The sequence below is a fragment of the Mixophyes fleayi genome, chromosome 8, assembly GCF_038048845.1.
Source record: "Mixophyes fleayi isolate aMixFle1 chromosome 8, aMixFle1.hap1, whole genome shotgun sequence".
NCBI lineage: Eukaryota > Metazoa > Chordata > Amphibia > Anura > Limnodynastidae > Mixophyes > Mixophyes fleayi.
The window spans coordinates 67,423,329-67,439,260 of record NC_134409.1 but is presented as its reverse complement, the minus strand read 5'-3'; the positions used below and the strand labels follow the sequence as shown (position 1 = coordinate 67,439,260).

General features: G+C 35.8%; 1 protein-coding gene across 2 annotated transcripts in view; it reads right to left on the bottom strand.

The window, feature by feature from the left end:
- PRG4 (proteoglycan 4) overlaps positions 1 to 15,141 on the bottom strand; it is a 64,277-nt gene extending 49,136 nt beyond the window's left edge. Inside the window, exons 1-5 of one of the 2 annotated variants that reach the window (XM_075184078.1) lie at positions 15,063 to 15,141; positions 14,113 to 14,210; positions 7,174 to 7,296; positions 4,372 to 4,488; positions 3,814 to 3,924 (exon numbers count right to left, since the gene is read on the bottom strand). In XM_075184078.1, the coding sequence (XP_075040179.1) occupies positions 3,814 to 3,924; positions 4,372 to 4,488; positions 7,174 to 7,296; positions 14,113 to 14,185 (424 nt within the window). In that variant the 5' untranslated portion in view covers positions 14,186 to 14,210; positions 15,063 to 15,141. The remainder of the gene's footprint in view (positions 1 to 3,813; positions 3,925 to 4,371; positions 4,489 to 7,173; positions 7,297 to 14,112; positions 14,211 to 15,062) is intronic. The other variant, XM_075184079.1, reaches the window with a different exon arrangement.
- Positions 15,142 to 15,932: the final 791 nt, after the last annotated feature.

Sequence of the window (15,932 nt, the reverse complement as noted above, 5' to 3'; positions counted from 1 at the left end):
TTTTTCACTTTCTTTGTTAAACTAAGCATGTAACTAATTAGATGGATGTGCTGGTCTTCCAGAGATATATTGTTTCAAGCCAGGTTTAATGATGGATAACTGAAGCCGCATGTCTTCTTAGATCGAGTCTACTTTTTTTGCTTGGTCTTTGACAGGGTGTTAATCGAAAATTCTACCTCATAACAGCATGTTGGAGCAAAAGACAGTAGTTGTTTTACAGCATTTTTCACAATTTCTGGTTACTAATTCCTAAACTGGGCCCAAATTTCAAACAAAGTTGCCAGTTTGAAAGTGTCTTTCAGGTTATTGTCAGCTGTTTATGTTGATAAGCTGTCTGAGTATTCTGAGTTGTAGGGCCAAAGCCTATGCTGAGAATGGGTTTCAGAGCTAGCTTATATCTCCTTTTAGAGGTGGGAAATATTCTTTGATTAAAGCTTGTAGGTTTTTGAAGTGTTCTATTATTTCTGACAAAAGAGAACTTTCTGATTCAGGCTTATTTTTATGTGTAGAGATAAATACACTCAATAATTCTCTTGTTCACACAAGATTCCCCACACTGGATTTTTTTCAACTTTCCTCCAATTGTGTCATAAGCTGAAAGTACTATCACAGATGTATCCATAAGTGAGAGGTTCGTTCATTGAGACTTGAAAAGATACAGAAATGGATGATGCTCAATCAATTCATAGGTTCACAGTAGGTGCTTGAAAGAGTGGGGTTATCCAGAAAAAAAAAGTTGGGACCATCCTATTAGCAGAAGGGCCTTGACAAGGCGGGTGGCTTATCATACATTTTCAAATTTGTGTAACTGAGAATTCTCCAATTTTACAAGTAGAATAGAAGCTTTTTACTGGCTCTTAGCAGTGTGCTGGGGATTTTCTCTCTATTTTGTTGCTTTCTGGATAACCCCACCCTTTCAAGCACCTGCTGTGAACCTGTAAAGTGACTGAGCAACTTCCATTTCTGTTTTGTTGTTTGTGAGGCATGTTTTGGGTACCTCTTGGTAAGTTAGCTCTCAATGTAAAAACTAATGAATGTATGACCCAATATATAAATAAAATGATGATAATAAGTATATAGGGACTATCATTGTTTAAAGTTAGGACCACCCTATTAGTCAAGGTGCCTTGCCAGGGCAGGTGGCTTATCATACATTTGCAAATGTGTGTAACTGAGAACTCTGCAATTTTATGTAGAATAAGAGCTCATTTCCTGGTTCACAGTAGTGTTCCTGGGGGAGTTTTCTCAGACTTGAAAAGATATCAGGGAGATAGGTCAAATGTTGCAACCATTCATGATCACACAGTAGCTATAACCGGTTGAATGAAAATTCAGAAAGAAGCAACATGACTTCATTTTGCAGGGTGAAGAGCCGGAGCAGAAGTTTGAAAACATTTTACTTCTGTGTCAAGCAACAGAGTCTTAATTTGGCTTCCCGTTTCTTCACAAAGAGCAGTGACAAATCAAGAAATCATAGGCTTGGATATTATGAAATTCACTATTTTTATCACTCACTGAGGATATTTTGATGATTTAATGGTAATCTCTTCACAGTCAGTGCATGTCTGTGAATGATCCAGAGGTGACATCCAATTTCAGGCACAATACCTTAATCAAGAGCAGTAATGCAACAGTGGTCATTGACTTTGCACCACAAAAGCACATATCAATGCATTTGTCCTATTATAGTCCATTTTGTTTGTAATAAGAGTCGACCATGTTAAAAATATCATCCCCAATATTCTGAGTCTTCAGAGACTTGTAAAGCAACAGTTCATATACAAATGAGTTATTATTTATGTACTGGTTGACAACAAGGGGTACTACAAGTCCAGCAACAACCATTATCTCATCAAGTTGTAATGTGTTTATTACTCTCAGTAACTTAATTTTCAATCTATGTGCTCATTTCATGAATTTAGGTAGAAACAGTATCATTTGAGAATGTCTTTACAATGTTATTAAATTTATCACCATAGTTTCAACAACATCTATTATGCATGACTTTATAAAAGTCCCTGCATTTGCAAGCAACTCCCATGTGGGAGTTTCATGGAACTAAACAATACATAAACTTTTCTATACTGTGACCACTCAGAGCCTGTCATTCACATCATGGTTCCTCCCAGAGCAAGTCCCCAAGTAGTTTAGGGCAGCCGGGGTTTGCTGGGACCAGTAGTGCTCCAGAATGAAGTACATATTCATTAACTCTTTATTACCCTACACCCACCACCAAGGATATGTGAAGAGCCTTAGTGCTTTCAGCATTGGGCTGTTTTCCCTTGGGAGGAAAAGATTTTGTGCTTGCAAATTCCCCTAGGGAATTAAGCCCCATGCTGAACAGGCTAGGGGTGTGTAGCATTATGACAGATGGACCCCACTCTGTAGGTTTCCCTAATATAGTGTCACAAGCCCAGCCTGTCATAGCTTAGTGTTGGTTGAGGCTTGTTTGAGGAGACCACATGCTGTTTATTCAATCAATATTGGCACTACCAGCTAGGCACTGAACACTAGTGCTGGTAGCACTTTTTCTGGGGGGATGCTTATAAAAAAAAATACTAGCAAGATACGTGCTGATGATAATTATCAGCATATATCTTGCACCAGGGGCCAAGCTTAGAAGGGTAAAGTTCCCCTTTAGCTAAAGTACCCTCCAAGTATCAAGAATCAAGTAAGAACAGCGGGTAGTGTCAGGCACACTGGTGAAAAGAGGGGCATGTGGGGAATAATCTGACTAGGAGAGGGTATCTGAAGGGAAATCTGGTGGACTGAGGGGCATGTGAGCAGAGCTGGATTAAGAGAATGGAGGCCCCGGGCTAAGGATACTGTGAGCCTCTCCTTTCCCCCCGTGAGCCCCCCCCCCCGATCGCTTACCTCCTTCTGTCACTGTAGTCCTTCTGCGGCGTGCAGTAATCTCCTTACTGAGGAGATCTCGTGAGAGTGAGACTATGAATCATAGTCTTACTGTCACGATATCTCCTCAGTAAGGAGATTACTGCGCGTCGCAAAAGGACTACAGTGACCGCAGGTAGCTAACACCGTAACATTTGCTGTTAGCTGCCTGCCATTCTACAGCTGATACTTGGAGCCGGTGGGTGGGGACTGCATGTGAGGCAAACACTGGTGGGCATGCGAGTGTGAAAGTTGGTGCACAGGGGGTGGCATGCAATAGAAAAACTGTTGCGCAAGGGGTGGTATGTGCGAGGAAAAACTGGTGGAACCTGAGAGAGATGGTTACGGTGACTGAATGGGATGGTTGCAGTGACTGATTGCTAGATACATACATTCAGACATTCAGTTGCATAGACTGCATGTGTGTATTCCACATAAATCTGTCAATTAGCAGGTCCACCAGCTAGAGTGCCAGAGTTTCAATAGTTTTTTTTAAATACGTAAGGTGTTTTTGTATATGGAATATTACATTCTTATATTTTAAAATGTTTTATATATACTAATAACCAAAATATAGTATTTAAGATAAAGTACATTATTTATTCAAAACTGCACCGTGGCACTCAAAGCTAATTTTGGCTCCATTGCTAAAGGTTAACACCAGATGATCAGAAGTAACACTTTTACTTGTTCAAAATCATAGTACTGGCTTTCCAAAAAACATAGCATTCCTTCACAAAACATTATAAACACCCAAATAATTATTATTTATGTCTAAATGAACAAAAACATATTAATAGAAAGTTATAGCTATCATATAATCGGATGTATACTGGATGTATACAGTTGAATACAAATTTCATGTACAAGCAATTATGTGTTTGTCAAATATTCACTAAAATTGTATATATTTGCCTGTACCTTCTGGCATTTCATCGTCAGTTTTTTTTGTGGGTTCCGGAGAATTATCTGTTGCATCAGGAATTGGCTTTGGTGATGATGGAGGAGCAGATGGCTGCCGCTGAGTTGGTTCTTTGGTAGAAGAATATGGAATATTAAAGCCATATTATGAAATATGCCAGGCTAAAGTATATTAACAATAAAATAGCAAAAACAAAACATTTAACTAAACTATAGAATGACATTGATTTTTCAAATATCAAGTAAGGAAGAAATGTAAATCATTAATTTGTACTTAAACGATAGTACTTGCCTAATATTAAAATATTGTATAATAGGGTTTATATAAGAAACACCATCCCAATCCATAACCAGAATTCAAAATGGTGTTTCATAAACTCCTTATTAGGATAGCTTTCTAAACATTTTAAAAACATACTCCTAAACATGGGTAATGCTTTTTCATAATTTTGTAAAGTCTTCTACGACTTGCTATGGTTATAAACATTTTATACCTGTACAAAAAGGTAGACACAGATTATTCACATTCCTAAACACTTATACAGTATGGATACTTACTCAGGCAATTTGATTCAAAGTCTGGACAGCACTTGCCATAATTTGTACAGCCTGGGTCACAATCACATGTCTGTCCTCTTATAAAGCCCTCATGACATCGTCCTTTGCATGAACCCTCTGCATCAAATATATAGTTCATCAAAAAACTATTAGCAAGTTTTTACACATCCCATGCACAGTCCATTCAGTATTTGGGACATCGAGCAAATGTTACGCCTCTGTATAACCCCCCCCCCCCCCCCACTTGCCATTAGCTTACCTTTTTCCTTTTCTTAGGTGTGATGCCTTCTCTTATTGGCATTTTATGTGCTGATGTACCTTTTTCCAAACAGATGACAGCTCTTCTTTTTAATATTTTTTTCTATAGCTTTCTTTTATTTTACTACCACCAACTATGATCCGTGAGGAACCTTGCTGTGCGTAGATGATCTTTTGTAAGCACTTTTTGTGCTTATAATATTGGATGATATGATCATGTTTTTTTATGTTTACTTTATATATGGTGGTTTTATTATTTCACAAGTAACTAACAGTGTCCAATATTGTATCCATATTTTTTTGAATTGATTTAACAATGTGAATACCAGAAAATTCAACAGAAGAAAGTAAACAATACATCAAAGCTTGTAATCAGCAGTAGAATTCAGAATCTGATCTTTTCAGTCTTCTGTGCCACAAGATACATGGAACTTACCGGGTAGCTGAGTAGGAAACTCTCCAGCTGCACCAGAAATTTAACATGAATGTATGTGATATCAGACTGTTAATCTTAACTAAATAGTTGCTATGCGTCTAATCAGTGTTAGTGGTATTTACATAGGAACTGTAATGGCCATATGCATATTTCTGGGTTTGATTCTTTTGCAGTATTTAGTATTGAAGAGAATGATTTCATAAACAAACATTTTAAAGGCATATTTCAGATATGTTTAACATATCTCCCTATGTCTAGTTATGTTACACAGCTTTTTAAATGGGATTAATCCTCCAATACACACACACAATCTGCACTTTTTATTTTTGGTTCCAAAGCTTGATTTAGTGCATTAATTTTCCTGCACTTTCCTCAATTAAGATCCCTCAATTAACAACAAACTAACAACAAAGTAATTGGGATGTACTTACATCCCAGTAGACCTGAGACCTGTAATCAGGAATATCGACTTCGAACATTTTGGAAGTGCCTAATTCTTTTGTGATGTCTCCCAGTACTGTATAAGAGTCCATTCACATGTGCATGAAAAACATAGATGTAGCCTAAATCTATGTTTTATAAGCACATGTAAAGGCTATGTGATTGTTTTGAAGCACATGTATAAAGTTATATGCACATTTTCATCACTGGAATGGTAAATGCCCAAATCCTACTTTTACAAAGACGATTCTTACATTGCATTGACAGATGATTAAAAATAGCAAACATGGGAATTTTTTGTAGTGTGGAAGGGCTCTAACACTGTATGCTTTATATTGTGGTTTTCTTCTCCCCCTTTGGAGTGCTTGGTAAATGATTGTACAAATACTGTACAGACAAAATAACCGCACAGCAGTAGAGTAGTATAACATATACTACAGTACATAACTACACATACATTTACTGATATCCACCCTTCTGTTTCCTGAGAAGGATAAACATCTTATGTATTATAGATAATGTGGACAAAATTAATGTTGTGGTGGAACATACCTGCAAGTGATTCATGTAATTGTTTTTATATAGAATGATTCATCAAGTAGATAATTTTGCAATGACACAGCCATCCGGTGAGTTTTTGCTTGAGGTGGGATACACCTAATAGTTGCCAATTGTCCCTGCATTGCAAGAACAGTTAGTTCCTGGAGTTGCTAACATCTAGCAATGTTTATTGAAACCATCCAACTGCAGTTTGCTACTTTTGTACTGTATGACAAAAGTATTACTAGTATCTGCGGTAAAAGTAATAAAGATTTATTTTTTTGTGGGGGGTTACAGAATGCATGGCAAACAGAACTTCCAAAAGTAAAGTGTCCCTGTAAACTGATCTCAACTATTAACTTGCAGCTTGGTGATTCTGCATACTTGCCAACTCTCCCTGAATGTCAGGGAGACTTCCTGAAATAGGGGTGATCTCCCTCACTCCCTGAAGAGTTCTCCCTGATGCTGAGCCAGTACAAGACGTGGTTGGCTTCACCATCTGTGGCATGATGACACAGTTCAGAAATTGTGTCCTATGTCCATGTATTGATGCCTATGGAGGTGGCCATTTTCATGGAGACCAAGATTTAATCAAAGACTGACAAGTAAGACAACATGACTTCAGTAATGAGACAGAAATGTAAAGGACACTTTAGTCTCTAGAGATTCATTAGCTGCTTTTCTTTAACGTATAGTTGCCTCCTCTCCCGGAATGTCTGGGAGACTCCCGCATTTCTGGGAGACCTCCCAGGAGAGCAGGGCAACCTCCCAGTTCTCGCCCCCGCAATAGATAAGTTTGGGGGGGGCTTAATGACACAAATGTTGTGTCATCTTAGCCCCGCTCCCTGCTGCAATTAACCAAAATTGTGACAATTGTTTAGGGGGCGGGGCCAACAAGATGCGATTAGTCAAGCCCCGCCCCCGCACACCTACCTCACCCGGGTTCTCTCTGAAGCCAACGAGGAAAAGTTGGCAAGTATGATTTGTTGGGGTAAAGTATTTCAGTACCTGTGAAGGCACAGCTTTTTTTTTTTAGCTGCAGCACATGACTCCATATGTAATTATTTATAGCTACTAAGTGGTATCATTTGAGAAATATTAAGTTGTGTTTTGGCCTCATAGGTTACCTGTTGTGCAAACTGTCTTGTAGTCTTGACAACATTCCATATAAGACATACAGTTATAATCACAATGGCACGAATCCCCTCGAAAATACCCTTCACCACATCTCCCAACACAGCTTCCTTCACCTACAATTAAACAAAAAAATTGCCTATTACTGCAAAACAAAAATGAATTGCTAAGTAAATAAAATTAATTATTTTGGAGTACTTTATGCACGTCATCTTATGCATGTTATCCGATGCCCATTTTCAACTGCCGTGTCATCTGTACATAAAAAAACTGCAAATATTATTTTGTTTAAATGCTGTGTACAAATAGTGTATACACACAATTGTGTTGTAATATGACTAAATTCATCTATGTGTTACATGTAATGTTTTCAGTAATGCTCTAACTGTTTAATGTGTTAGGGAGTGGTATCTAGTACCTGGTAATGTATATGAAGATTTTAGTCAGTAATGAAAAGCTCTCTTTAAACACTTATAGCTTCAATGATAAATTCAGGCTTACCCAAAATGCTACATAGTTAAGCATGATTACAGAATAATAAATGTACATTCCAGTAGTACTACTTTATTTTGATTATGCTTCTCTAGTGCTGACTAATAAATAGGGGTGGTTGAAATTGAGGTGAAAGTCTGGGTAATCGAGTTTTGCGTTGTAAGAAGCCTTTTATGCTAAGGTTCAAAATTCCTCCAATATAGGGGCTGATGCAGAGTGAGAACTACACTAGCCTATGTAGCGTATCTTATGTGAAAATGATCTACGCATGCCCAGAAAGTGGGCACACATATTAGCTCATGCAGATGTGTGATTCTGCCAGTTATGTCAGCCTGCATTGGGGGGGCTTTTGGAGATAGACTGAGCACAGTAAAGGCAGGTTTGCCAAAGTGAATGGATGCAGACTGTCAAAAATAATGCACATGCACCTGAGAAAGCTGTATTGTTTGTGAGTGGTCAGGGACAGGTGCACACAGATGGTGGTGGTCTCCTGCACTAGTGAACGGATTGAGATTGACTATTTGTGAATGCACTACTGATGCAGATTGGTGTTTTCTACATTCCTTGGACATATGTTATGCTTTTGTGAGTGTGTTAAGCATTTTAGTTTTCTGTGCCATCCTGTACAAATAAAGTTGCATATTTCTCAGCATATGGGTAAATAACGCTATTTTGTACAACATTTTATGTAGCATAAAGTAAGACCGGTTTGCGACCATCTCTGCATCAGGCCCATAGTTGTTGAGTTCTGCTTTTGGTTTACTATTCCCAGAATGCTATTTATCACTATACTTGTAAATGTGCATTTTATGGAATAAAGAGTCTATCAATTCAGTTGGAATGACGGCAGTCAATTTATTTTGCTGTGTGGAGGTGTTGAGGTTGGACTCAAGGTCAATACTTCACTTATCAGGTGTCATTTCTTGGTCCTCTCTACTAAAAGAATTAAAGATCGCAAGAAACCATGGGTGAGGGTTTTAGGGAAACCACACACATTGAACAAAGCCCTCTACCAAACTAGCTTTCAGTAACAGTCTTCCATTTTCAGAATTTGAATATAAAATGCTCACACACCCAGAAATTATGCAATGATGAATTACAAAAATCCATCATGTTGCAACATTGTTCTATTAAAAGGAAATTTGTGTTTAAATTACATTTGAAAAGTATGCTTTTAATTCTTCCAGCAGCATTCATTTTGATTTACCCTACTGCCAATAATTTGTAAATTTTCAATTAACAATGCATTGAATTTATATATTATAGCAAATATCACCTATGTTTTCATGAAAGAAACTAACATCAATGTTTTGTCCTTGAACAACATTCTTATTTATCTTAATGCTGCTGCCTTAAGACATGTTTCAGAAAACTTCAAGGGGGTACAACTATAAAGGATAACAATTTAATATTGACACTTTACCAGGCCTGGACAATCTGTTGCTCTCCAGGTGTTGTGAAACTACAAGCCCCAGCATGCTTTGCCAGTAGATAGCCAGCTTATAGTTGGCAGGGCATGCTGGATATGTAGTTTCACAACACCTGGGGGTAAATTTATCAAGCTGCGGGTTTGAAAAAGTGGAGATGTTGCCTATAGCAACCAATCAGGTTCTAGCTGTCATTTTGTAGAATGTACTAAATAAATAACTAGAATCTGATTAGTTGCTATAGGCAACATGTCCACTTTTTCAAACTCGCAGCTTGATGCATATTTCCCCTGGAGAGGCACAGGTTGGCCAGGCCTGCACTATACTAAGGGAATTTTGCTTAATTTTGGGGGCACTGTTCTCATTTAATTGACAAACTGTGTTAATTCTGTTTCTTTGGTAGAAAATGTTGCTACATGTTGAATTTAACTATAATCCATAATAGTGTTGTAAAGCATGGCCAGCCATTTGTGGGAAGTTAATGCATGCTTAATTACAGAAAATAAGTATATTCATTAACCAACTCCTGCAATAAGGTTACATTTTTGATCATTCATATTTTTGTGAGTTGGCAAGCATAACATTGAATATTTACTTACCTGGTTCAGACTGGCTAAAGTAATTCTCTTCTCTATGCAAGCATTTAAAGCAACATATGCAAAATAAGGCAAGATAGTAGGAAGGTTTTGTAATAAAACAATAAGCAGATTTAATAAATGAAGGAACTGTAGTTTTATAATAAAATTATTTGCATAATAATCGCTGCATGCCTCCCAACACTGCAGCTAAAACAATTGGAGCAATATTTTGACACATGTCCAATGTGCCCAGTAGCACCCCTGAAATAATGCCCAATTTAGTAGCGGTGATCACAACTATCATGTGAGAAGTAGAACTATTTGGGGGTATGTAATTGCTTATTGATAAGCTCACTGTCATAAAAGGGAAGTCTGGCTATAGACACATTTGCTTCAACAGGTTACAGGAAGATGGGAATCCTACCATTAGAACAATCACTTTGCTTTAATAGCACAACCAACACCTCATCAGTTAGTATTATACAGGCATGAGATCCTGGAGAATGTGCAAGAACTTGAGTGCTCATTACTAGATGACTGCAATACACCACATATACCTTTATAACACATGTCTAACACCTTAGCATATTCTCTCACTATATTTCACCTTTACAGGGAATGATGCCTGCACTATAATAAGAGTGGACTTATTACAATACTAGAACTACAAACATATGTCTAGGCCCAGTCTACCCCTTTAAATGCACTTTGTAGAACGTAAAGTACAGAGAATGCATACTTGTATAAAGCAGATTACAAAATATGACATATTGCATGTAGTGTAGTGTATGGGATCTTCTTACTGAATGGAATAAAGGCACACCTATATCTGAGAGATGTTTTGCTCAATGACACCCATTTTCCATGATTTAGCCAATAGCTGAACTGTGCCTTTCAAGACTGACATATTTTATTTTAACTTGGATAAATAATTAAAAGTACAGCTCCTATGAAAATAAGACAGAAAGCAAATGCACAAACAAAATTGAGGATCTGTATAGCATCACATATACCTATATATTTTATTGAACTTTTTTAAAAAGAAATAAAATCAAAGAAAACCAAACATATAACTCCAATTATGTGTACTAGCCTTGTTATAAATATATAACCTGAGAAAAAGAAACACTTAACGATTAGTGCACATATCATTGTGTATATGTAAGTGAATTGGGTGAATAATCTCTGTAAACTGTGTGTGTAAACTGTGTGCATATTCTATATGTAAATTGGACACCTTATACTGCACTAACTATATTTTTTTTCAGGAAATTCAGTTTGTACTTTTTATACCAAAATTGAATATTCACATTATAGGACGATATCTGTCCAACAGCAATCAGACCATTTGTTCATCTAGTGACCATTTCACTTGACAATGTGTAGCCTGAAGATAACTAAAAACTAACACATAGCTATTGAATGGGTTTTCCATTTTTTTAAACCCTTTACTAGACCCTCTCCATTCAAAATCATTGTACTTTGGTGATGGGTCTCTGTCCTGGGACCTCCACCCCATTTACTCTATTTAGCAGGACTAAACACCTCCACCAATAACCTTCCACATTGATCTGCTTTATCATTCACAAGAGAGCCTTACTTGAAAGTCTTATGGCTTCTTTGTCAGCTCGTTCACGCTATGGAGAGTTCTAGAGGAGTTAGCCCCATCGAGATACAACTATTGTGAGGGGGTACAGGGGTTGGTTACAGTGAAATACTAATTTAATATTTGAACACTGATAACATAGAATGAAGGTTTAGAAGCAAAGGCTAATAAAGGCCCGATGTCTAACTGATCTTCAACCTCAGTTTTCAGTGCTCCGCTATCATTCAATTTTGACATATATTATCTTTTTGTTACTGTTTTCTTTTTTTTCTCTGTCGGATCTCAGATTCTGTTCATAAATTTAATTTCACTTTGACATATTAGAAGTGCACACTATATATACTAGATGCATTAAGTTTAACTTATACAAATGAATTTGTTTGAAATAAAGTTACTGAGCAGAGTAAGAAGACTGCATCCATCTCTGATTAACGCAACATAATTAAATACGTAAATAAACTTTCTGAAAAATGGCATCTGTCTGTGATGTTTTAGGATAGCAGCCAGACTTTATAGACATGTCTAAAGTCAAACGTAATGCAGCTGCAAATTGCCTAAATAACATATTTCAACCACTTATAATCACTACACATTTCTTATGCTCTTATTTTGTCTATTGGTAAACATTAAAGCATAAAATAATACAGCCACCAGGTCTATGCATTCTTATCTAAACAACTGTTATCAACTATACTGCATGCAGAACTATTTGTAAGTCTTATCATTCTAAATATGTTCTTAGACTGAGCACTCACACAGATTCACATGAATTTAAATAGTATGAAATCTAACATTCCAGAAGTTTGACATAAACTGAAATTCTCCAGCACTTAAATAAGCCATGGAAACCTCCAAACAGTGTTGAAAGAGAATAATATGTAACATCAAGGTCCTTCAGTCTCTATAAACCTAGATGCAACTGTACAGCTATCAGCACTCTACAAATAGCCATACATTTATGTTTCACATCACATTCTCAGTACATCTCACAGATAATTAGTGTGATAAGATATTGTACAGTAGATGTTATAAATAAAGGCTGAATGATTTGAAAATATAAGATTTACAAATTAAGGCCAAGAACATTTCAATATAAATGATGATGATGATGATGATGAAGGGAAAAATGTGAGAAATCAACACAAAAAAACAACCAAACAAATCAACTGCCAAAATGCATGGGGAAAAAACTGCTCTATATTGTCTGTATGTAGAAGAAAATTAAAATAAACAATCACTATGCAAACTTTAGTGTGATTGGTATAGCAGAAGATTCTATGTGAAATGATGTCTGTCATATCCCAACAGGAAATGCTCTAAATGGGCTTGATGGGAGAAAGACATTTTTTAGGGCAAGAAAACAAATACATAAGTCACAGACAGCCACCATCTACGGGGCCCTATTGATCAGTACTTAGCTTGTTTTCATTATTAATTTCATATTGATAAAGCGGTTTTGATCATTGGTTTTGGATGCTCTGCCAAAGTTAAGAACTACTGGACTTCCAGCACAAGTTCACTTAGTCTGTCCATGTGTAGCCAGTGACTCAATGACATTTGTTACAACATTTACAATATTTGGAAAGTATACTACAGATTAATGGACAGTAATCAGTATTAATATGCTCTCATCTACTCGTTTAAATAGATAACAATGTGTACTATTTAATGTTTTAATTATGATGAATGTTCAGAGGATGAGTCTTGTTTTCTGCTATGGACATATTTTTTTACAACCAAGGCCTGAACAAAACAGACAAAGGGGGGAATTCAATTAGCGATAGAAATTTTTACAGAAATCTCTGTTGATTATTCCTCGCACCCCATAGAGCTGCAAAGAAACATGAGCGGAAATTTTACCGTAGTAGTGGTAAAAATGCGCAGTCGCAATGTTCTAAAGAACATCGCAGCTAATTGAATCCCCCCCAAAAATGTAATATAGCAATAGTTTGTATTATTTAGATGCACATCTTTCAGTGTTCATGATTATGCTTAATGTTCTTGTTTTGAAGTGTCACAGATTTATACGATGCTCAAACAAGATTACAAAGAAGAACAAGACATAATGCCCCCTGTTTAATAATACAAATATTTCAAACTATGTGTAATTTACTAACTATATTAATATTTATATTTTTTATGTTGCTTTTGATTATCTGTATGCGATACCTTTTTATTATACTGGGCAAATCAAGAGCATTCGATTTCAGAGTTCAAGTCAGTGGGTTCCTGAAAGCTGAAAGATGTACACCCATGTACCAAGATTTACCAAAGCTAACATCTTCATCCATTATAAGTTTACTTTCCTATAACATACATTGCATAGTGCATACTATATAGCTGTATATGTAAAAGAGGGTCAGTCAAATTTAATGTAAACAGATAGACTTTCATACAGATTTAAACACACACAGTCTACAATACAAACCCAGACAATTGTGCACAAAAGTAGACATGATTATGATACATTTAGGTGCCAGAAGTTTGCACAAGTGCTGGTGCCTAACAATGGATTTAACAGAAGTAAAACAGATATTATATAGGAGGCTAGAGAGATGGGTTCATGTTGGGTCCAAAATATTCATTGTCTTTAAAACAGACATCATTCTCTGATATCCTGTAAGACATCTTTTATCAACAAGAGTATCACATAATGCATTGCAGTTACTAGACATTATTTTTCAAAGAATGTAAATAATGTATTATATTGTATTTAATATTAGTTATAAATATTAATTTATTTTGGCTTTAATTATTTAAAGGTAAATCAATATAAATAACTGTTGATTATTGGTAACATTTAGCAGCAATTACTTGAAGTTATCTTACTTTGAGCAGACACAGTTGAGAAGTAGATTATAAAGCAGAGGACCAGCTGAGTACTGTACATCTTCAGTTCCATGGTAATGGTCACTTGGGCATTATACCTGTATAGTAGACACAAAAGTGATTACATTAAATAAGCCAAATTATATATATATATATATATATATATATATATATATATATATATATATATGCACTCAAATCACGTCATTTAAATTGTGCACAGTCCATAAAAGTAAAAATAAATCCATAGATGTTCAGTGTATATGAACAGACCAGCACAGGCTTAGAATAAAATATCAAGACATTTAATGAAGTATAAAATACGTTACAGAGTAATGGGCATTACTCTGTAATGGGCATTACTCTGTAACGTATTTTATACTTAATGAAATGTTTTGATATTGTTCTCTAAGCCTGTGCTGGTCTGTTCATATACACTGAACATCCATGGAAAGATAGATAGATAGATAGATAGATAGGCCCGGATGTCTGAGATATTGAAATTGTCTATCTATGTATCTATCTATCTATCTATCTATCTATAGATAATTTCAATATAACAGACATCCAGGCCTATCAGAATCCTATAGATCAATGATCATATTATATTCTATAACTGATGACAGTTGATATATAAATAAAATAAATTTAGACATATTATGCATTTTAATACAGAGTGCTACCAGAGGCTCCAATGTAAAGCAGCCATATCTGATTGGGTGAATTAGATGGCTCCTCGATCAATGTTATTTCATACTGTGGCTGCTAATATGAACACAGCTCAAAAACTGACTTGTCATACTTTAAAGGTCTGATACCAAAAATATCAAAGCATTTCAGTGAGCAGGTTTCTTATACTACTCATGTCATGTTATAACATAAACCAAAGAAATCTGTTACAGCACATATACATGAGCAAGGGTTGATAAATTAAAGTTTTTTTGACTCACCTTGTTTGGGAGATGTGCAGGAAATTTGGCTGTGGGGTATATTTCTAGGCTTATATAGTGCTGGAAATATATCTTTGTCAGACCAGTCAGAGAAAAAAAATAAGTGGAAAGTGGGTGTTGACCACTCACTTAATGAAGGTTAACTTTCCACAACTGCTGGAAAATGTAGCAATAACTAGCATTGAGCAATATTGTGAATCATATTAAACACAGTCACAAACTAGTTAACCATATAAAGCTTTTCTGTAACATTAATGAGAATATATGTATTTCCAAAGCTATGAGTTGAATACACAGACTATTGGATAGTAAATATAATTATGGGCAGATTAACATTTTAGAGCCTATGTTACATATATTTATTTTATTATAATTTCTTATCCACTAGCATTAATAATATAAATGATAAATGTATTTGTATGAAAATCGGTAACTTTCATCTTTGCTAATTTATTTAAGATACTAGTAAATGAATAAATAAAAACTGCAGCTTTAGTCCAAAATGTAAATATTAGCTATTTATGTAATCATACAATACATAGAGATTAGAAATATCATATTGCTTACTTTATCATCCTCAAACTCTTCTGACATTTCCAGCCTGGTATTGTGAGACACAAAAGTATCCCATCAAGCTGGCACTATTTTAATTTGCTGGAAATTGCAGATACAGAGTCTCATCGTAATACTAATAGTACCATTCTTTATATAGTACCACTATATTTATTGGCGCTGAACAATAAAGGAGACAAATGGAAAATCCAAGAACATGTATGGCATGAAATTTATGCCTGTTAGAGCTTACAGTCACACATGGGGCCTGATTCACCAAGGCACGTATCTGCAGAATTTAACCGTATCGTACACAAA